At 39.8% G+C, this 20,781-nt stretch overlaps 3 protein-coding genes across 8 annotated transcripts in view; 2 read left to right on the plus strand and 1 right to left on the minus strand.

The window, feature by feature from the left end:
- Window positions 1-10,908, plus strand: part of mettl22 (methyltransferase 22, Kin17 lysine) — a 14,697-nt gene extending 3,789 nt beyond the window's left edge. For 4 of the 5 annotated variants that reach the window (XM_007568329.2, XM_007568332.2, XM_016679782.1 and 1 more), the window contains exons 3-12: window positions 256-451; window positions 1,859-2,010; window positions 3,395-3,435; window positions 5,195-5,339; window positions 5,563-5,634; window positions 6,673-6,726; window positions 7,381-7,461; window positions 8,051-8,153; window positions 9,162-9,330; window positions 10,048-10,908. In XM_007568329.2, coding sequence (XP_007568391.1) covers window positions 256-451; window positions 1,859-2,010; window positions 3,395-3,435; window positions 5,195-5,339; window positions 5,563-5,634; window positions 6,673-6,726; window positions 7,381-7,461; window positions 8,051-8,153; window positions 9,162-9,330; window positions 10,048-10,110 — 1,076 coding nt within the window. In that variant the 3' untranslated portion in view covers window positions 10,111-10,908. Of the gene's footprint in view, window positions 1-255; window positions 474-1,858; window positions 2,011-3,394; window positions 3,436-5,194; window positions 5,340-5,562; window positions 5,635-6,672; window positions 6,727-7,380; window positions 7,462-8,050; window positions 8,154-9,161; window positions 9,331-10,047 lie in introns of all 5 variants that reach the window. The other variant, XM_016679784.1, reaches the window with a different exon arrangement.
- A 143-nt stretch (window positions 10,909-11,051) lies between these two features.
- Window positions 11,052-16,189, minus strand: yipf2 (Yip1 domain family, member 2). 2 transcript variants are annotated; one of them, XM_007568335.2, is made up of 10 exons: window positions 16,047-16,189; window positions 15,782-15,850; window positions 15,076-15,239; window positions 14,910-14,990; window positions 14,693-14,780; window positions 13,991-14,107; window positions 13,754-13,920; window positions 12,664-12,846; window positions 11,774-11,845; window positions 11,052-11,735 (listed from the first exon to the last, which is right to left on the minus strand). In XM_007568335.2, the coding sequence occupies exons 2-10, from the start codon at window positions 15,810-15,812 to the stop codon at window positions 11,721-11,723; spliced, it is 918 nt and encodes a 305-aa protein (XP_007568397.1). In that variant the 5' UTR covers window positions 15,813-15,850; window positions 16,047-16,189; the 3' UTR covers window positions 11,052-11,720. The 2 variants fall into 2 exon arrangements, with proteins under 2 accessions (XP_007568397.1, XP_016535271.1); XM_016679785.1 differs by lacking the exon at window positions 16,047-16,189 and adding an exon at window positions 15,498-15,629 and having other exon boundaries at window positions 11,052-11,845; window positions 15,782-15,852.
- Window positions 16,190-16,377: 188 nt separating this feature from the next.
- timm29 (translocase of inner mitochondrial membrane 29) lies at window positions 16,378-19,088 on the plus strand. Its single transcript, XM_007568336.2, has 2 exons — window positions 16,378-16,586; window positions 18,128-19,088. Exons 1-2 carry the CDS (start codon window positions 16,481-16,483, stop codon window positions 18,775-18,777), a joined length of 756 nt encoding a protein of 251 aa, XP_007568398.1. The 5' UTR covers window positions 16,378-16,480; the 3' UTR covers window positions 18,778-19,088.
- Window positions 19,089-20,781: the final 1,693 nt, after the last annotated feature.

Below are 20,781 nucleotides of genomic sequence, written 5' to 3' on the forward strand. Positions count from 1 at the left end.
ACAGAAACACGGATCATGACAGTCAGGAACATTCAGTACAACAATACCCCAATTCAGTTCTACAATGATTTTAAAAATTAAATCATATACGGTAAAAACACAAAATCTTACCAAATATCTTTGTCTAGTTTCTAGAGCAATTACTTTAGCATCATTTGAACTAAGATGCACTGGATGAAATCAATTTGATGAGGAAAAGTTTATTCACGAGGGAGTTGGACTTGGAAGGAATGACTTGTGATCATGTGTGTCCAGTGTTCAGGTCCAGATTTAGGATCTTGGCAGACAGCCATGACGACAGTGACTCTGGGACGGGTTCAACAAACGAAGAGAAACACAAAAGTCCAAGGAAAGATGGAGGAACGTCTCCTGAACAGGATGAGGAGGGAGGTAACCAAGGAAATGTGGAGCCATGCTTGGATGAAGACGGCGACCTTGACGTCACACATCGGTATGAGGGATGAAACAACCCAGTAGGCGTTAAAATGTTGGTTTTGTGATTAAGAAAGTCAACTTAGAATTCTTTTTTTGCAAAGTTCTAGAGAACAGACATCATTCTTGGATGTTTCTTGGTCATGTCCAAAGATTTGTGCAGGGAAATAAATGTTTTTTAATGACGTTTTATTGTTTGCTTTTATACAGTCGGGAAAATAAGTATTTGAACACCCTGCAACTTTGCAAATTCTCCCACTTTGAAATCATGGAGGATTCCGAAATTTCAGTTTTGGTGGATGTCTACTGTGAGAGACATAATCTAAAAAAGTATATATATTTGGAAATCACTTATTTGCAGCAGTAACACACAAATAAATAAATAAAAATCATACATTGTGGTTTCTGGATTTAAATTTTTTATTTTTTTGTTTTTTAGAATTTTTAGATTTCTGTTTCTCCACAAGTGTTTGGAGAACAAATGCCACGGGTTCGAAAATATAACTGGGCAAATTCAGGTGAACCTGCAAGTTAAAAGTCAAAGGAAACACCCAAACAGAAGAGGAACATTAGGACACTGTACAGATAGGCAGATTTACAACATAAGAAAGAAATAAGACTGCATAGTTATTAAAAATAGTTTACAGTTGATCAAAAGAAATGTACAACCAAGTAGGACAATTAAGAAAAGTATAAAATATTTTTATTTGTGCATAGAAAGTAGGGATGTAAATATTTACAGGGTTTGTTGGGAGCAGTAATGGAGGAAGGATCTACTATAACACTCCTTTGTGCATGTCTGATGCAGCACATTTTCCACCATATTCCAATAAACTGCTGGTTCTATGGGTCATGCTGTTTCCTAAAGAAGTTCCTGGAGCTGAGTCTAAGGTTCTGCACCAGGTGGAACAGGCGGATGTCCGAAATATAACAGATGTGAAGGATAACCGGTCAAAGCTCCAGAAAGCCACAGACTTTTCTTAAACATACACAGCAGTGTACTGGTCCAGTCACCAGTACAAAGGTTCCATGTACAATTGGAGTGGAAGATCGGTCATTGGTGACCACTGTAGAACATAATAAAGTGCAGACAAACTTGTTCTTGTTAAAGTTTTTGACTACTTTGTTTCCATGTTACTTAAACACATCAGTGGAATTGGAGAAGTATTTAAAGACTGACAGGAGAAGAACTGGAGTCCTTCAGCTGTTCTAAATAGATCTAGTTATGCTTTATGTTTATGTTTATGTTAATGTTATAAAATCATTTTGAAATGGAACAGAGAGTCTCAGAATGGAGGATCTTCCTGAGTACCTCATTGATCTTGTTCAAGTTATGCATATTAAAGGTTAAATATGTATAATTATGACATGCTTGTTAAAGACTTTGGTATGACCACACACACATTTCTATTCCTTTGATTCACAGACCACGAAAAAGCTCAGTGGATGAAGATGGCAGAGATTTGGTCTGTCCCATCATCCTCCAGCAGTCTGTTCCTGACCTGGATCAAGATGAGGACAGTGATGATGATGATGATGATGAAGAGACTTGTTGTTCTAAAGACATTATACAGATTGGTAAGACTGAATTTATACAGTTTCAACCAAATGTGTGATGTGGTGTATTGATGTGTGTGAATGTGTTTTTGTTTGTTTTTCCTGTAGCTAAATTTGATAGATATCAAATATTAAAAGATTTCAAAAGAAAATGTGAATTTCAGAAAATAACCAGGAGGGAAAGAAGCAGCTTTATTTACTGAGTTTGAAACTGTTTGTATCCTAAAGATGCTTTGAACGAAGTAACTTGTTTTTCCATGGAGTAGACTTTGATTTTTTTAAGGGTGTAACAAGATCGCTCAATATTAAAATGGCACAATATCTAAAAGAAATCCACCTGGAAAAACGCTAACTAGCTGCTGTTAGCATGGGGCTTTGGTGGAATAATACAGAATGTTAGCTGCTAACAATGCTAACATTGGCTTTTGATCATTTCCAGAAGCAGTTCTACTCTGAACAGAGTATTTACTCAGTTTGAGATTCATGAATCTCTTTTTACTCGATTTGTGAAAACACAACACGGGAAGCTTTACTCTTCAAAAAATATTGCTTGAAGCGTATTTTGATGTTGTGAACTCAATATTAAATATCATCTTTCCTCATGTTGGATGTATTCTTACATCCCTTCCACTTTCTGCCTTCTATGCTACTACATAGCTTTTTTTTATTGAAGTCAAAAGCAAAGTGTGTAAAACCCCATGGACATCTCATATGTTACAGACACTTAGATCTTGGACTGGAAGCATATTTTTTAACGCATTATGAGTTTGGGTAATGTAATGTCCACGGACTGTTTTAATGTTTGTTGGCTTTTCCATGTGTCAGAAATTCCCAGTTCAAAATTAATTATAGGTTAAGACGTTACAGACGTTGGCATCATAATGACAGAAGAGTAAGGAAAATAACAACCGATCGTCATTGCAATGTTGAACAACAGTTTTGCTTTTGCTTGATTTTCTAATACTTGAACTCCACAAACAAGCAGGAAAATCATCAAACAAAAACATGGCATTAGGAATTTCTCACAGTGGCTGAGCTCAGGTGAAAGCTGGAAATGATGGAAGAGCAGAACGGAACAGGAAATCCATTCTGAAGGCAAATTATGTTCTGTTCTGAACACCAAATTCAGACTTCACTGCTTTACACAAACAGTCACACAGGATAAAAGTTGTAATAGCAAGCTAGTCTGACTTTGAGTTCATAAAGTGAAGATTTATGTTGTTATATATCTGTTGAGGTACATAGATGCTTCAGTTGCTGTTTTACTCATGAACTGCTCCGTTAAACCAAAAGTTTCAATTATTTCATTAACTTTAGATCTTTAGTATGCTTTATTATTTAAATGTATTCATGTTAACAGTCTGAAGACCAGACAGCACAAATGACTAAATACTGTCTTATACAGAACACACTATGGCTACACCATTAGAAGACGTTGGCAAACAGGTGAGTAGTTTCCATCCTTGTGTGGCAATGATTTGTCACTGACTCCACACTCTTTATTTATTAAAGTATGTAACATTCATAAAAAAATTTACATATTAGTTTAAATTGTCACTATGTTGCCACAGTTTGTCATGAGACAGACAATCTGTGAGAAGATGGAACTCCTCTGTCTCCTCCTAGTGCTAACTAGAAACAACCAATCAGAGTGAGGAGGCGGGTCTTAGCGCTGTCAATCACCATCTGTGAATTCTAAGCATAGCCACCAATGACAGCAGATAAATGGTTTTCCTAGTAAGTTGTTTCTCTGCACATTGAACAGTTGATTGACATCATCTGTTCCCTCCTCCTCGCTCTGATTGGTTGTTTTTGGTTGGTGCATTTCTTCAGACGGTAATAGCACCTCAGGGAAGAGGTGGAGGAGATGGAGCTTTTCACAGATTATCTGTCTCATAATATTCTGTCATGACATGGTCACAGTTTTAACAAATATGTAATATATATATATTTTTAGAAAAGTTACATACTGCAGTATTAAACAGAAATTAAGCTAAAGTGAAAAAGCTACTTGTGTATAAACTAAGTACACCCTTGAATTGGCAGCCAGGTGCTATCAGATATTGCCACCTGTGTGTTGTGTGTCTAAAGGACATTGTTCTAGAATTCTTGTGCTTCATTCAGATTCAGCTCTGTGGCTCTAAGCTCTGCTGCCATATTGTTTCTAGACATAAGAGGTCGTCTCATGGCAAACCATTCAAACAACAAGACTCATTCTAATTCAACACTTAACCTGTCTGGTCCTGTGGCCTCCTGGAGTCCCTGGATTTGTTTTGTTATTTCTCTGAGGATTTTTGTTTCTGGCTATGAGGTGAATTTGATGGCCTGAGTGAAATTGGTCCTCCCATGTTCATTTTTAAGATTTTAATAAGGAGATAATCAAAGGTCAACCACCCCATCACATTTGCTAAAACAAACAAAGCTGGTCTTAAAGGGGCAGTATTATGTGTTTTCCAGGCACTTCCATTTTATAGTACAATTTAGTAACTATGTTACCTTCAGTTGTTATAAAAATGCTGGATATATCAAATATGACTTAAAAGAAATTTGACTTTGTAATTTAATGCCTTGAAATTGGGCCTTTGTCTCTTTAAAACTTCCTACTCATTCTGACGCTCCGCCTTCAGGAAGTCATCACAATGTGGCTCCTCTATTAACACCTTAACAATGTTTTTGCAAGCTTTGCTCTGAGAAGTAGCTCCTGTAATGAGCTGAGCAGATGCTCATTTCCACCAGGTGTTTGCTAATTACTGCTGGCTAGTCTGAAGGAGCTGAGTGGAGGAGTTACGGGACAGAGCTGCTCTGAGAGGCAATAGCTTGGAAACTTCAGCTCTGAGGAGGAGCTGTGCCTCAAAGGCAGGGCCAGATCCAACCAGGCGTTTTGCACAGCTGAATGGTTGCCATGGAGATTAAAGGATTTCTCAAACATTAAATGAAAGAATCAAGGCAATACTGCGGGTATACTTTTGACGAGGGAATAACATTATAACATGATGAAAAGCTCAGACAAGTTTAACTAATGCTGCCTCTTTAAGCTGTTCTATGTGAATATTAAAGTTTGATCCAAAATGACAAATAAAACATGTAAGTCAGGTGACAGACGACCTCCTGACCTTTCTGGAAATGTTGTTTTTGTCATACTGAACAGTGAGTTGGGTGGAGGGTGGGATGGAGCTGATGTTTCATGTCCTTTGGGTTGACCCAGGTCTGGCGGGGGGCCCTCCTGCTGGCTGACTTCATCCTCTCTGAGAAAGACACTTTCAGAGGGGCCACCGTCCTGGAGCTGGGAGCAGGGACAGGCTTAACCAGCATCATCATGGCAACCACGGCCAAAACGGTCTACTGCACAGGTATGAGGCCATTAGGCAGGGCTGCTCAGTAATGGTGGGAAAAATCATTGTGTTGAGCAAAGTCACTGATTGAATGTGTAAACGTGTTTGTATTTAAAAGCTGGAGGTGCATTCCAGGTTATCTTTACTCTCTTAGTCGCTTCTCCTCAATAAGTTAATCAGATGGAAAGTATAAGAAAACATGTTGTAGTCTGTGTGCTCTGATGCTGAATGTGTTTTCCAGATGTGGGTGAAGACCTCCTGAGGTTGTGCCACAGAAACATATTTCTGAATCAACACATGACGGACCCAGCAGGTCAGAGACAGGAGCATTCATCTGTCACTTTTCTCTTTTAAAGTCGAGTGCATAGTTTTATGTTGTTGCCAAAATGATAGATTAATTCATATTATAGTTAGAAAATATTTAAACAAAAGCTAGTTACACAGATCATGTATGTCAGTACAGTTCCACTGACAACTGATTTGTGTTGCATTGTGTTTGAGATGTGTGACTGATGGGAGCGAATCAGGGTCTAATTAACTGCTGCACCTACTTTCTTTCTTTCCTCACATGGTAGACGTTCTGCCTCTTACTCTCTTAGTAGATTAATACAACTTTATATCATTCATTCTCATTTAGTTTTTGACCGAGGCAAAATTTCAGGTTGGGTCTGCGTTGGATCCAGCTGTATATCTATAAACTCTAACAACTTTTCGTTGAAGTTTTATGTCAATTAGAAAATGTTTAATCTGAAAGAAAAAAAAAAACAAAACCAAATGTTTACATGTTCAATACTTTACTTTACCCACATAGTAAAATCCAAGTTTTGGTCCATTAAAAACAAACAAACAAAAAAAAACTAAACAGAACTCTGTCATGTATTCATTTTGGACCATTTAAGCTTATAAACTGACTGCGAAGCTTCTGATATTTTGGATCATCCATGCAGGAGGCCACCTGCAGGATGAGAAGTTGGTTTTGACTGACATTTGGCTTTGCAACTTTATTTTGAAGGGATTCGAGGAAAATAAAAAATAAAAATCTAAAATGTCAAACTCAAGGGAGTCAGGGTTGCAACATGTCAAATAGAGCAGTGGTTCTGGTCCTCAGTTCTGATTCAGATCCGTCTCTGGTTCCTCAGCTGCAGTTCATGTCCTGCTTCCTGTGGCAGCACAGGAACACCTAAAACCTGCTGGATGGACAGTAGACATAGTTTATTGGAGCTGTGTTTTAACTGTTGTCTGAGAAGATGTTAAATTTGACCTCAAACCCTACTACTCTCATCTGCCTTAGCTTAGCGTCTTCATCTTTGCCAGCAGCAGGTTACATTCATCTATTTTTTCCACCCATCAGGTGGGGAGGTGAAGGTAAAACAACTCAATTGGCTTCAGCACAGTCTTTGCACAGGTAACACCTTTCTGCTTCTTCTCTTAGATATTAAGCATATTAGTCAGTTCATAACCTATATCTTAATGTCAAACAGTGTTGAAGTTACTGGACAGACTTTTTGCACAAATGATCAAATTCTACATGCAGCTCTGGAAAAATTGAAGAGACCACTGCACTGAACCCCAATGAAAACCTGGTTATTCCACCAAATATTGATTTCTGAACTCTTCTTGAGTTCAAACATTAGTATTGTTGTTTCTAAATGAACATGAACTTGTTTTTTTGCATTATTTGAGATCTGAAAGCTCTGCATCTTTTGACGTTATTTTGATAATTTCTCATTTCTTGCAAATAAATACTATGTTTTTGCTTGGAATTTCCGAGACGTGTTGTCAGTAGTTCATAGAATAAAAGAACAACATTCATTTTACTCAAACATATAACTATAAAGAGTAAAATCAGAGAACTGATCATTTTAAGTGGTTCTCTTCATTTTTCCCAGAGCTGTACATGTAGCTTCTTATCTGGAGTTCATCATCCATTAACCCACCAGCTGATGATGTCACTGGTCTGCTTACTTCAGACCAGTGACATCATAGATACTTTAATCATATCTATCCACCAACTCCACCAATCACCTGCTCTTCCTGCTCTTCCTCTCTGCTTGTGTAGATGCTGATCTGGAGTTTAGCTGGACTGAAGAGGAAGTCGCTGATCTTTATGACAACACCAACTTCATTATTGCAGCTGACGGTAGGTTTGCAGTTCTAATGAAAATAAAATCAACTTTCCATTTCTTTGTCCATTTTATTGTTCGTTTGAACCGAGTACATTGTACAGGCATGATGAGTCCAGTGACTGGATGGTAGGTGCAGTTATCATGAGGTGTATTCACTAGATGTACATGAATTGCAAAAGGTTTATTCGGTAAAAAATAAAACTTTAAATCTGTGTTTTCCTCTACCCACTCATTTTCAGACCAGGAAGTGGTGCATGACGGTCAAGTTCAAGTTTATTTTTTAAAATGGGACAATACATATACACAAACATTTACATGTAAACACATGAGATTATAGCCAGGTGGATAATTTCCATCTCTAGTCCCATTGGCAGGTTGATTTTAAAGCACAATAATAAATACAGGGTTAAAAAATTCAAAATAACACAACAGAATGAGAAATACTCAAGACAACAATCCTGACAAGAAGTCATTAGTCATGTCTAATATGTTTTCATTTGCTTCCATGTTTTATTCTAAGGGAAATTATTTTTTTCTGTTTGTCACCATTGAAGCTGCACAGAACATCAGACTGAACTAATGTTTCCATATTTGTGTCTCCAGTTTGCTATGACAACGATCTGACAGACGGCCTCTTCAGGACTCTGTACCGGCTCTGCAGCAGCTTTATTCACTCCTGCACAGTTTTCATTTCTTTAGAGAAAAGGTAAAGAAAAAACTGTCTATCACTGTATGTTCACTTAAACTGACAGTTCAGACTGGCAGCTTTGTAGAGTTGCGCCTCAAAATGCGTGACATTTTAACTGCAGTAAAAGGAGGCGCTAAAGAGTTAGTCTCAGTCTTAGGCCACCCTTCAGACTTTAATTATAGTAAAATTTTAAAACTTTGCATCATTTTTCTTCCATTTCACATTTATGCACTGCTTTTAATTTCCATCACAAAAGATTCCAACAAAATATGCTGAAATTTGATTCAGTTTAAATGAGTTTAGTGCCATCTTGCTACAAATATTGTCTCAAAGTCAAGTACACACACTTCAGTTTGATCAAGTTCAGTTTATTATTCAGATTAGTTTATGTCTGAGGAAACCCAGCAGCTTGCATAAAGTCAGCAGCTTGCAGCCTTCACTCCTCCAACAATCACTTGACTTTACAAGAATTAAACCAGGAATTTACACTTTATAAAAAGACATATGCATTTTTTTTCAAAGTCTGACATGAAATCAGAATGAACTTTTCCCGTTTTAGATCAGTTAGGATTACCAATAATGAAACTTCCCTTAAAATAATTCCCTCTCATATTATTCTGGCATTAGCAAATATAAAACATTTTGATAATCCTAACTGACCTCAAACAGGAAAAGTTTATTCTGATTTCACATCAGACTGTGAAAAAAATACAGTTGTGTCTTTTTATATTGTGTATGTAAACTTCTGGTTTTAACTGTAGTTTCTGCTTTTAAAACCTGTAGGAGCCAAAGACAACAACGTCTGTCTTGTTTGAATTTAAAAGGAAAATATTTAAATTATTATACGTGACTCATATCATCAGGATTTATGGATAAATATGAATATCATCAGCATTAGAGAGGAATCCCATGCTCTATGATTATTATACTATTTTGAAGCATATATGGTAAAGAGAATGGTCCAAGCGCAGAGCCCTGTGGTACTCCAGGATTTGCCATAATTCTCTTCCCTCCTCTGTCTTACAGGATGAACTTCAGTCTGCGCCACATGGACATTTGCTGTGAGGCCTACAATCATTTTAAGCACTGTCTGTCCCAGCTGCAGGACATAGAGGATGGCCGGTGCAGATTCAAAGTGGAACATGTTCCTTTAAACTTCTCACAGTTTCTTCTATATGAACGTATTGAGCAGCTGGTGAGAAAAAACTTTACACCCACAGTTTCAGCCGCACTGATTTTCTGAATGTAACCCGTCTCTCTCCTATAAGAAGCTACAGCTGCCACTAACTATCCTATACTGTTTTCATCCTGTACATTGTACTACATGCTCAGTTTATCTGTGTTTCTCTGCTAGATGAAACCACTACAGCTGCTAATGCTGCCATTAGCTCTTTGTTTTTTCCTTAACATTGACAGTACTTCTGGATCCAGTTTTCTCTGTTTTTGTGTGAATCCATCCATTTTTTTTAAAATATGGATGTGTTTTTTTTTTCAGAGCTGTATTTTTAACTCGGAACGACAGTAGTTCTGAATTTGTGCTGTATAAACAAACTGCTCTGAACTGGATTAATATGGATATATTTAGCTGTTATTGGAAAATACTTTCTTTGTATTACAGCGTCTTTTATGCAGTGAAACTAGACATTTAGGAGACAAACTTACAAAGATGTATTAGGGCCATTTTAGATATAGAAATAAAGAGTACATTTCAGCCAAAAAAAAAAAAAAAATCTCATACATTTTCTAGAAAAATGTTTGAACAGATGAAAAATATCTGAAATTTGAGATTAACCTTAGAAATGTTTGAGCTTCAAAAGTTAATTTCTGAGTTTTTGGCAGAAATTAACTTTTTCCTCTCTTACCTACAATGGCCGTTGCACTGGTTTTTAAGTAACCCTTCTTGTTTTTGCAGGAGCTGTGGAAGATCACTGCCTCTCCTCTTGAATCTGAACAAACCCAGTCTGACTCTGACTGAGGAGGCTCCCAGAGATCAGCTCTGTGGACGCTGACCACAGACTGCCTGCTGGACGCCCCAAAAATCCACTCTGTTACTGATCTGTGAATGAACCATTGGTGACCAGAGGCCTTTGTTTGGTGTGAGGCTGTTCAACCAAACAACAATCTGTTTCTGATAAGAACGTTACGTTGGTTGATGCTGTAGGTTGTGTGAATCCTCATCTGTCTGCCAAAGTGGAGGAGGCTGATGGATCCTGTTTGTCTGACCAGCTTCCACCATGTTGAGATTTCTTTTTTCTACAAACTTCATGATGAGACATCTGTCTGCTGCTCAGAGGAACTGTTACTGATTATAACCTCAGAGGTTTATTGCTCTGAATAAGAACTAAATATTTCCATGTAACAAGCCACAGTCCTGATCACCATCATGGGACAATATTCACATGAAAAATATTTGAAAGAGCAAATTTTATTTATTTGAGTTAGTTTTTAATGCTGTACAGTTGGTAACAATCCCTTTATGCTCATTGATTCTAACAGAATCTCCCCCAAACTAATCAGATCTCCAGTGACCTTGTTGGTGACATCAGCTGTTGTAGTTTTTATTAGCTGAGCTTCTCATTCTGTTCACACAGGTACTTTGGGAATATGGCTCAACTGTTCAACAATGTGAAATAGAAAAATAACTATTAATATTTAAAGTAAAGAGTATTTGGGAGACTAGGATGTTTGAATCCAAGAAAGCTGAAAAGGAGTTAATAAAAGTTTTTGTTGGTTATGGAACTCACCATGAATATTTAATTGTAAATGAAGTTGGGGGGGGGGGAACAAATATATATATATATAAAATTTGTGTAATGAAGCTGTAGAATGAGTTTCACTTTATGAAATACATGACAAAAAATATTTTAATTTACAGAGCGGTACCTGTAACTTAACAGTAAGCCCATCACTCTGCAGTGTGTGGTGACTGACTTCTTCACATGGAATATTTAGGAATTTTACAGAGGAAGGACCAGAAATAAAACACATCATCAAGAGAAACACAGAGTATTCATTCTTAATTTATTAACAAAAGTAGGTCTCAGTATTTCACAAAGGAAAATAAATAGCTGTAAACCTGCTACATACTTTAGAATTAACTTTTTTTTTTTTTAAACTAGAGTCCTGACAGTGAGAGTTGAGCAGAGGAGACGGAGGCGGTCCACCAGCATCACTACGTTTCTGTTCCAAGTTATTAAAACACATTCAGAAAAAACATGTGGCTTGGAATCCATTCAGTCGGCTATGACTTCTTCATCAGGCATGTTCAAGCTTCACTAAGCAGGACGAAGAGGAATGAAAGGTGGATTCACCTCCAGTGTGTGGGTTGAACAGGTTATAATGCAGGAAAGAACTGAAGGACTCCTGATTCCAGAACCTGGGAGTTTTAAAAGCAGATCTCCACTTACTGAGAGTTTAAGTTGCTCTGTTTTCATCAGAGGGGAACGGCGGCCATGTTGGACCCTCTCCATGCATCACTTCATGATAAATCACAGTAGGAAAAGCTGCTTTTTAACTTCACATGTCAACTTCATTTCACCCTTCCAAACCTTTCCCAGTCAGGAATGGATCTAATGTCCTGCGCTCCTAATAGGCTCCGCCCCCTTCCCCACCTGCTGCTCTGGTCAGTGGGCCGTGACCGGTGTTGGATGGATGGGTGGGGCTTTAGTGGTGGCGGGTGGTGTGTGCTCTGCAGTTTGAAAGAAGTACAGCTGGAAAGGAAGAAAATGAGAATTTTCAGCAGTTTGTTGTGAATCAATAGCTGTTTCCATTACAAATGTGTGCAAATCTATTCTGCTAATGTAAAAAGTAAAAAAAAATAAATAAATAAATTGCAGTGTTTCCATTAAATAACAAATGACATTAAAATTACATGTAAATAAGCTTGTTCACACAATAAGTCATTAAGAATCATGTCAGCGACAGATGTCAGCAGTTGCATGAGATGTATTCATAGTTCAGCCATGGTGCTAGAGCTCATCATCTTTCAGCCAATCAGAGGAGACGTCTGCATTTTATTCAGGCATTGGAGTGACAAGCCCCGCCTACTGGGGAGAGACTACGTATGTCGTTTGTGGCGTATTGGGAAAACTGTAGTCTGTGATTTTAACTATGGATTCTACATGTTGGAATGACGCACAGCTTTTTATGAACTGTGATGCTATGAAGCTTGAGTGGGGCCAGCTGCACATTGTCTGAAAAAACTAACCAAGCCATCATCCTGATATCCCTTTCTGTCATTTTTTTGTCATTTTCACCAGTAGGAACATCTGGCTGTTGATCATGTGACTCATTTGATGCAAAAAAGTGTTTCCATTGCAGTTTGACAAAATACATCCATTTAGATATGGCTGAAAAAAAAGACTCATCCCATCACAAAAACCATCAAAAAACGTGAGTTTTTCAAAATAGGCATATTTCCATTAAGCACATTTATTTTTGCAATTTCAATTTGCGCCATTTTATGGTTAACGGAAACGCAGCTAGTGAGATCCCCTGGCCCCATCACTCCCCCACCGAGCTCATCTACCTTACAGCCGATGGCCAGCAGAGTGTGCAACACCACGATGGTCACCACTGTGGCCACCGCTGTTACTCTGGTGTCGTCCCGGACAACGGGCCAGAAGGTGAGGACCAGGACGGAGCCAGAGATCACCATGGCAACAACGATGAGCGTCCACCGCAGCCACTCGTATGATATGATCCACAGGATCTGGAGGTGATGAGATGTGAGGCGTTATGACCAGCAGCTGGACCAGCTGTCCTCTGGTCAAAACTCAGAGTTTAGACATGAGTCCAGTTCCAAAGTTATTCAGACAAAATCAGATTCATGTTCATTACAACCACTGACTTTCTTGTGTTTTACAAAGAAACACAAATCTCTTGCAACCGTGAAGATAAAAGATAATATTACATCCTTTTAGAATAAATGTTTTACACATAAAATTCTGAAAAGTGTGGCATGCTCTCTTTACTGTGACACCCCAGAATAAAACCCATCACATCCAGCTGCCTTTAGAGGAACTTAATTAGTAAAAAGTCCATCAGGTGGAGAGTCTGTTGTCAGGACAACCTTCAGAATTAACTCCACTCATCTGGTCTTTCACAGCAACGGAGATCAGGAAGCCAGACAGCCTCCAGGTTGACGTGAAAACAGCTTTGATCAACTGAACCTTCTGAAAACTAACACTGCACACCATCCTGAACACACCATCCTCACATGGCGGTGGTAGCATCATGCTGTGGGGATGACTGCCTTTCTCAGGACTGGGTTGGAGGTTCATATCCAGCCAGAATAGTTTAGATCAAAGCACTTTCAGGTGTTAGAATGGCATAGTTAAAGTAAGTCTAATTGGGATTTTTTTCTAGAAAAAATTAGAACTAAATATTTCAGATATCCTTGATCCAATCTGACTGAACTTGTAGATGTCCAAAGCTGGTAGAAACAGACCCAGATCACCTGCTGGTTCTACAGTTTACTCAGAAAAATGCACGCCACACTTTTCAGATTTTTATTTGGGGAATTTTTTTTTTTTTGGCCCACTGTGAAAATTGCTGTAGCACACACTAAAAGCTGCTGTTAAGAGAAACCCGAAGTAGATTCAGCAGCATTCACTCACTGATGTCGGGATGTAGATGAAGAGCGAGTATCCATAGACGCACACCGTCTCCAGGAAGGAGTAACCTCCGACCTGCCGCTCGGCGCCCTGTCTCCAGGTCAAGAATGCCCACAGACCGATCGGCACCAGCCAGGCGTACAGGAAGATCACCACCGCAGCTATGGTAACTGCAGCCAGACAGATCACAGTGAGCGCTGAGTGGGGGGCCCCGGGGAGGTCATGGGGTTAGAGACTGACCCCTGTGGAACTGCGGCCTGTAGTGATAACTGGGGTCGCCGAGCGAACTGAGGAAAGTGGACAAGTTCCCACTGATGGCCACCGAGAACACCAGGGTCACACAGATCCAAAACGGCCCTGTACAACACACACACAAACAAACAAACAAACACATATACTCATAACAGATCATTTATACTGTCCTCTGATCTCTCCATACTTCATAATATTCTCGAAGACGAGAGACATTTCTGTGCATCGTCCAGTTAAACATGTCTCATTTGTAGCTGCAAATGTCACATAAGTTATTGAATAAAAATAACTTATATTTTTGGGATAAATGTTCACTTTAGAAAAATTTTCTTTTTTTTTTTAAAGAAACCCAGTTTTGCTATTTTTGAGTTTTTGAATGAAGAAAAGTATGAAACTTTTGCCAAAAGAAGATGGAAACATTTTCCTCTATGAGATGTTGATAATTGTGGAAACTTTTGTAAAAGTATTACTGGAACTTTTAGTGTCACTGAGGAAATTCAATGTAATTATTTCTTAAAACAATGACAAAACAAATAGCTAAAATATTAATTTGTTAATATATTGATATTTAAAAACATTAGTTAGTTCTTTATCATTTTTATTCAGAGTTATTAGGAGTCTTTTTGGAAGGTGTAAACCTCTGAGTGGAACCTGAGCAGCATGTGTTCAGAGGTGAGCTGGCAAACTCACCATACAGGTCTGGGTTATTCCTCAGGTAGTGCTTGACAAAGTTTCTTCCTGGTAGCGGCATCAGAGAGCCCTTAACTCTGTCCAACACCTGCGTCATGATGGGAGGGGCAGGGGGGAACCAAGGCAAACATTAGCATTAGCCTCCTATCAGACTCTTGCTGTGTTCAGAAGGTATTTAGAGACAGGGTGTGGGGTGTGTTTGTTAGTTAGCTCCTACCTGCACTGTGTCCACATTAAATAAAGACTGATAGTATTCAAAAGTCCAGAAGCCACCAGCTGATTTCTGTCCACCTAAAAGCTGAAAACACAGAACGGCAGTCAGCTGCTGTCCAGTCCAAACACCCAGAGGTCACTCTGTGTTTCAGTAACTTAAAGGAAATGACCTCTGAACTCTCCTCCTGAGCCGCCTCATCCTCAGACAGGTCTAGTTTTACATCCTCCCCAGCTGCAGGAGCTCCGGCTGTGGTTGTGGGGTCGTTGGAAGCAGACATACTGAGTGTGGGGGCCCCTGGGTCAGCAGACAGGAGATCTGCTGCTTCCTCAAACTCTACATATAAAGAAGGACAAGAGCTGTTGAAGACCACATTGAGTATTATTAAAAAAATCCCAATGAAATACTGTAAAGGTCTGGTTTTAATGTGGGAGTACTGAAGGGTTTGTTTGTTTTGTAGACAGGAAAGTGGTGATTTTTTTATATCAATGTGCACTGTACTATTTAATCGGAAACAAACAGCTGTTCCTACAGTAGAACATTTATTACCAAGAAGAACTGTTACAAGAACAAACAAAAACAACAAACTCTTACATTTTATGCTAAGTTGATATTTTTTTAAAACCAAACGTAAAACTGTTTGTCTAACATCCTGTCCATTGGTTCTCAAAAGCGATCCTCCAATCTCACCAGCAGATGTCGCCATTTACATAACATAACCCTATTCTGCCAAACAGTGGACAGGTTTGACAAACAGATGGTGATAATAAATGTAATATATTGTTTCTCATTTCACTTCTATATGTTAATTAGCTTTCTTAACTGTAAGGCTGAAAAACATGCTGGAGGAGAAACAGACAGAAAGCGGCCATATTTACCCTGGAACTGCAGGTCATTTGGAGTGGCCATCGCTCGTTTAGACGAGACAAAGCAACTTCATGCAGAACCTAAAAGAAGGAGCAAAGAGAAAGTATTCTAAATGACAGGTCTCACATTTAAGATAGATAAACTAATTTCAGTAACAACAGGAATAAAATAAATCATTTTACATCACCGCTAAAAGCTAAAGCTTATAAAATGAAATAAACCAACAAAGACACAGCTCGTCAAACGAGCTAGACTAACCGCTCTGCAGCAGCTCACCTTCGCATTAAAATGTTTCTCCTCAGGAGGGAAGCGTCTTTCTAGGCTCAGCAGTCCCGGGGGAGGGTTCATAAAACCTGCAGCACCGCTAGTCTTCACACAGGTCTACAGCCGCTGCTGTCAGACAGGAGCTCTTCCGGTACACGTCACCACGTAAACAAAGCCGTCACGTGAACTCAATTTTAAAATAATTTATTTTTAAACAGCAGAACATGTATTTCTAGTATCTCAAAACATATACCTAATTGTGTATGTATGCAGAAAGGTATTTTTCTCTTTCTTTCCCTTTTCATTCAAGCGGAACCTTTCTGACACTGCTACTTGCTGACGGAAGACCAAAACTGGGGCACCCGGTCCGCGCCATTTTGGTTCCATGTGAGCTCGCGGCTACTTACAGTGCTGGCTGTGGGTGAAGGTGACCGTGTTGAGTGAAAATGGCCTCAATGCGGACAGCCAGGAGGATGTTCTGTGCTGCGGCTCAAGCAGCGGCTACCCCGGCTCCCAGCAGCCGCTGGGAGAGGCTGAAGAGGAGCAAGGCGGGTAGGAACGAGCTGACCGAGAGAAGTCAGCTGAGGTTCAGGCCACCATTATTCTAGATTGCTATGGGAAGCAGAATAGGTTGTCCGATTTATTGTCGGAATGAATATTATAGGAAACTACTAAACAGAAAACAGAAGAGAGAAAATAACTGTTATTGTGCTAAAGAAGCGCAGACTGGAAGAGGCATTCAGTCAGCAGGGCTGTCTCTCCGGATGCAGCTAATTGCTGCAAACTGTAAATCAGCTGGTTTATTTTGAAATGTTTAATGTAACATAATGATTTAATATCGCGACTAAATTGACTGCATATAACCACAGGACCACTTTATTCGATATACTTGTTTAATTGCTTAACAGTAATAGCAGATTAATCAGCTGGTGCATCTCAATGCAGGCATCTAGATATGATAAATATCTTGCTGAAGTTCAAAGCTTTATTCTAGTGAATAATTTGTTCATCCATCCTAAAGCTTCTCCATCCATCCTACGATTCAACGATTTGTCCGTCTGGTCTTCCTGGCAGTCTGTACTTTTAGCAGGTTCCATATTTATAGTCGGACAAGACAGTGGTGCCAGTTGCAGCAAGGAGGTCTTGCTGCAACTGGCACCAGGGTTTGGTCTCCCCTTCCAGGTACTCCAGCTTCCTCCCATAACCCATAAACATGACCGTTAGGTTACTAGGTTTCTCTCAATTGTCTTTAGGTGCGTGCGCGTCCGTGCGTGCGCGTGCGCCTGGTTGTTGTGATTTGCTGGCAGCCTATCCAGGATGTCTCCTGCCTCTACTCCAATGACTATTGCAGCATGCAGCAGCGTGTATAGAGGATGGACGTTTAAAGTCTTAACTCCAAAAATGAATGGGGCATTTTGAAACGTGCCTGAAGTTTTTACTTTGGACATTGGCAGTATCTCCCCCCACCAACACCTCTCCCCCCAAAGAAAAAGACTAAAAACGTGTTTCTTTGATATGGCAGAAACAAGTCAGTAATGAACTGATTCTGTTCAACTAAACCTTAGGTTGTATCGGAAAACGGAGTCAGTAAGATGACTGTAAGTTGTGTCATTTTGTGGAGGAATAAGGCATGATGTCACTCAGAGCACAAAGCATAGAATTAGACTGAACAAATCTGTCCTTATGGATCAGGTACATTGTCACGGATACCCGGTCTAGAATCTTTTTCCAATATTGGGACCGACAGATGTTAATGTGTCAGTCCCAATAGAAACTATGTCAGCTGACTTCTGCAGTGATGATTATCTATGAAGTTTAGAACAGACAGATGAGAGGTGACAACCCTCCCTGATGAATATTTTGCCTTAACTGCTGTCTTTCGTTAAAAAGAGTGCGCTGAGTCAAACTGTATCATTGTGATTGGTTTATTCAGGATCACCAAACTTCCAGCATGGGCATCATCATAACAATCAGCGTCACCTAGACTACCTGAGCCTGGCGCACTTTTGTGATGTCATCACAGGTGGCCATTTGTAGTTTGTATCCATGCGTAACATTAACACTGCAACTGTGTCTTCTTCTGTTGTCTCCAGGTGTGTGGTGTGGCAGCCTGCTGTCCGACTATAAGGAAGCGTTCAGGGAGATGGTTGTTGGCGCTTGGGAGCGGCCGCTAAAGTCCTCTGTGTACTTGTCTCTGCTGGGCGGGGCCTATGTCTGTTTTCACACCAAACCTGACCAGTCATCTTTTGAGGCCGCCTTGCTGGAGCGCTCCAACCAGCTGAGCCTTCTGTCACCGTGGATACGCAACGGCATCTCTGACGGCCACGTTCAAAGCCTGGTGAAGCTTCGTAACGAAGGCCGACTCCGCTACGCCAGCCTGGGACTCCTCAGTGTGGTGTACCGTGCAGACTACGACCCAGACGCCACACTGTACGAAGCCCACTGCTCCAACCTGTCGGTGCCCTGGAGGGAGCTTCCTCAGCGGGTGCTGGACGTCGGCTTCACTGGCTGCTGGTGGATGCTGGACTCAAAGATGAAGGACTACGACATCAACAACGATGAGTACAAACACCTTCCGGCACACCTGCAGACAACCACACCACCCAGCCCACAGCAGGTGGAGAGGAACGAGAGGTTACACAGGGATTCCTGGTTGCCGCTGACGATGGAGGACAAGGAGGAAGAAAGAAAACCTGTGGACAAAATGGAAAATGTCAGTGAACAGAGTCAGATAAAACTGTGAGACATTTAATCTGTGAACTCTGTGCTTTTATTCTCAGTTTTGGGTCAGTATCATGAAAGAGAAACATCTTCGGTTCAGAGAGTCCTTAGTTTGTTTTTTCACACTAAGTGTTGGTGAATGTTTTATACAATGACAATCAATCGGCCATCTTTGAACTAATGGAATCTGTTTACCATGCTAAGCCATCACAGGTGTCAACCTTGTTCCTGGTCTCTTTGGAAAAGAAAAACACCTAAAACGTCCACAGGTGAGACACACAGAGCCTGTGGTTTAATAATTTATTCTGATTAAAGGAAATCTAAAATACAGCAGCTCAAGCTCAGTTTTTTTCATATACTATCAGTGCTTTCCAGAATTTCCTTCAAGAATTTGCAATGATGGGAAATGAGTTTTACATCACTCTGGCTAAACTTCATTTTACTCTCCTTTGTCATTCAGCCAGACTGGACAGTTTCCTGGAATGGATGGTCTATTTAAGGTCGTGGCAATTGTCTTTTCTGGTTTGAAGAAATCTTATAGATTTATATCTGGTCTAAAAGCCGATGATTTGTAAATGTTCAACTGACATCTGCTTATAGCTGAGATTGGTAAAACTCTTATGCCTGTAAAAGTTTTGAAAAATGTCCTATATCCTCCCTCTTCACAGTTGTGCATTACTTTGTGTTAGTCTGTCATAAAATCCCACTAGAATACAGAGGAGGCTAATTCCAATGTGAACAAGTTTAGTGAATTCTTCTGTGAGACAGAGTAGCTGCATGTCAGATACTAGATTACTAGCCAAAGGATGATGAAGACTTGAAATTAATTTTGGTTCTTAGGAGTTTTTCATTTCCATAACATCAGCAAGATGAGTTGAGGTGAGATTGGATCTCAGTCCCTCAATGTGAACAGAGTGTGATCTCTCATCCTTCCATTGATAACTCAGCCACTGGGCCAGGAAGTGTAGGTTATTGGTCCACAGTGATCCATGATGCTGGTGATAAATCATTAGCAAAGGATGCCGAATGTCATGTGAAGAAAGTTACAAGTCAAGAGTCTAGGTTCTGGTTTCCATCAGCCAGGCTTCTGTTCCATTTGTGTCCAAGCCATGGTAATGGTAGCTCTTACCCACCAGGTGGTGCTGTAGTGCAAAAGAATAGTTAGCCTGATTCCTGTCAAATTGGAACAGTTTTACTGTCTGTTCTATAAAGAGTTGGAACTGGACACATAAAGAATGACTCAACATCAGCACATTGAAATGAGTCTTAAAAAGAAACACAAACAATGCAAAGTCCAGAAAAGTAAAGATTTCACTCAGATTTCCTTAAAGGATCAATAAATATGAACAGTTTTCATATCCATTAGAAACTCCTGAAGGAGCCTAAAGTGGATAATGACCCTCTAGAGATGTGATGGCTGCAGCATTCAGTTTAACTAATTCCTCTATTAAACATCGATGGGGACGATTCATCCAGGAAGGATTCTGTTGGGGGTTTGTGGATTTATTTCTCTAGTGTAGTATCTGTCTTTTATGTCCTTGCATCTCTCAGAATTCCCCTTCCCAATATTTCCTTGATCTCATGTAAAATGAAAATACTCAGGAAAAAGACACATGTTCCAGTCCATGTGTCAAACATAGAGGACATGTGACTGGATGGAAGGAGATCAGTGTTTACTGCTGACATCACCAACTGGCAGAAGGACTTCTGAATCGGTCTGAATCTCTGTCTGCTCACATCACCTGCACGTCACCAATGAGCCGAAGCGCTCTTCAGAAGGTTCCTGGTAGCTGCTCAGGGCAAACGGATGAAACATTCCGTCCTGTCAGATGACCTCACCCCTTAATGAGAGTGACTCTCGCTTCCTGAACTTTAATGAAAGCCAAAAAGAGTCTGAAACAAGAAGCAAGTGTGGCAAACAGTTAAGCATCTCCATATAAAACTCCAGTGAGTCACTTATTGTCTTCTAAGATTTAAATAACAGATACTTTAGATCATTTTTATATGTCTTATTTCTCAATCTACT

Source organism: Poecilia formosa, unplaced genomic scaffold (genome assembly GCF_000485575.1).
Source record: "Poecilia formosa unplaced genomic scaffold, Poecilia_formosa-5.1.2 Scaffold220, whole genome shotgun sequence".
In the NCBI taxonomy this organism is placed as follows: domain Eukaryota; kingdom Metazoa; phylum Chordata; class Actinopteri; order Cyprinodontiformes; family Poeciliidae; genus Poecilia; species Poecilia formosa.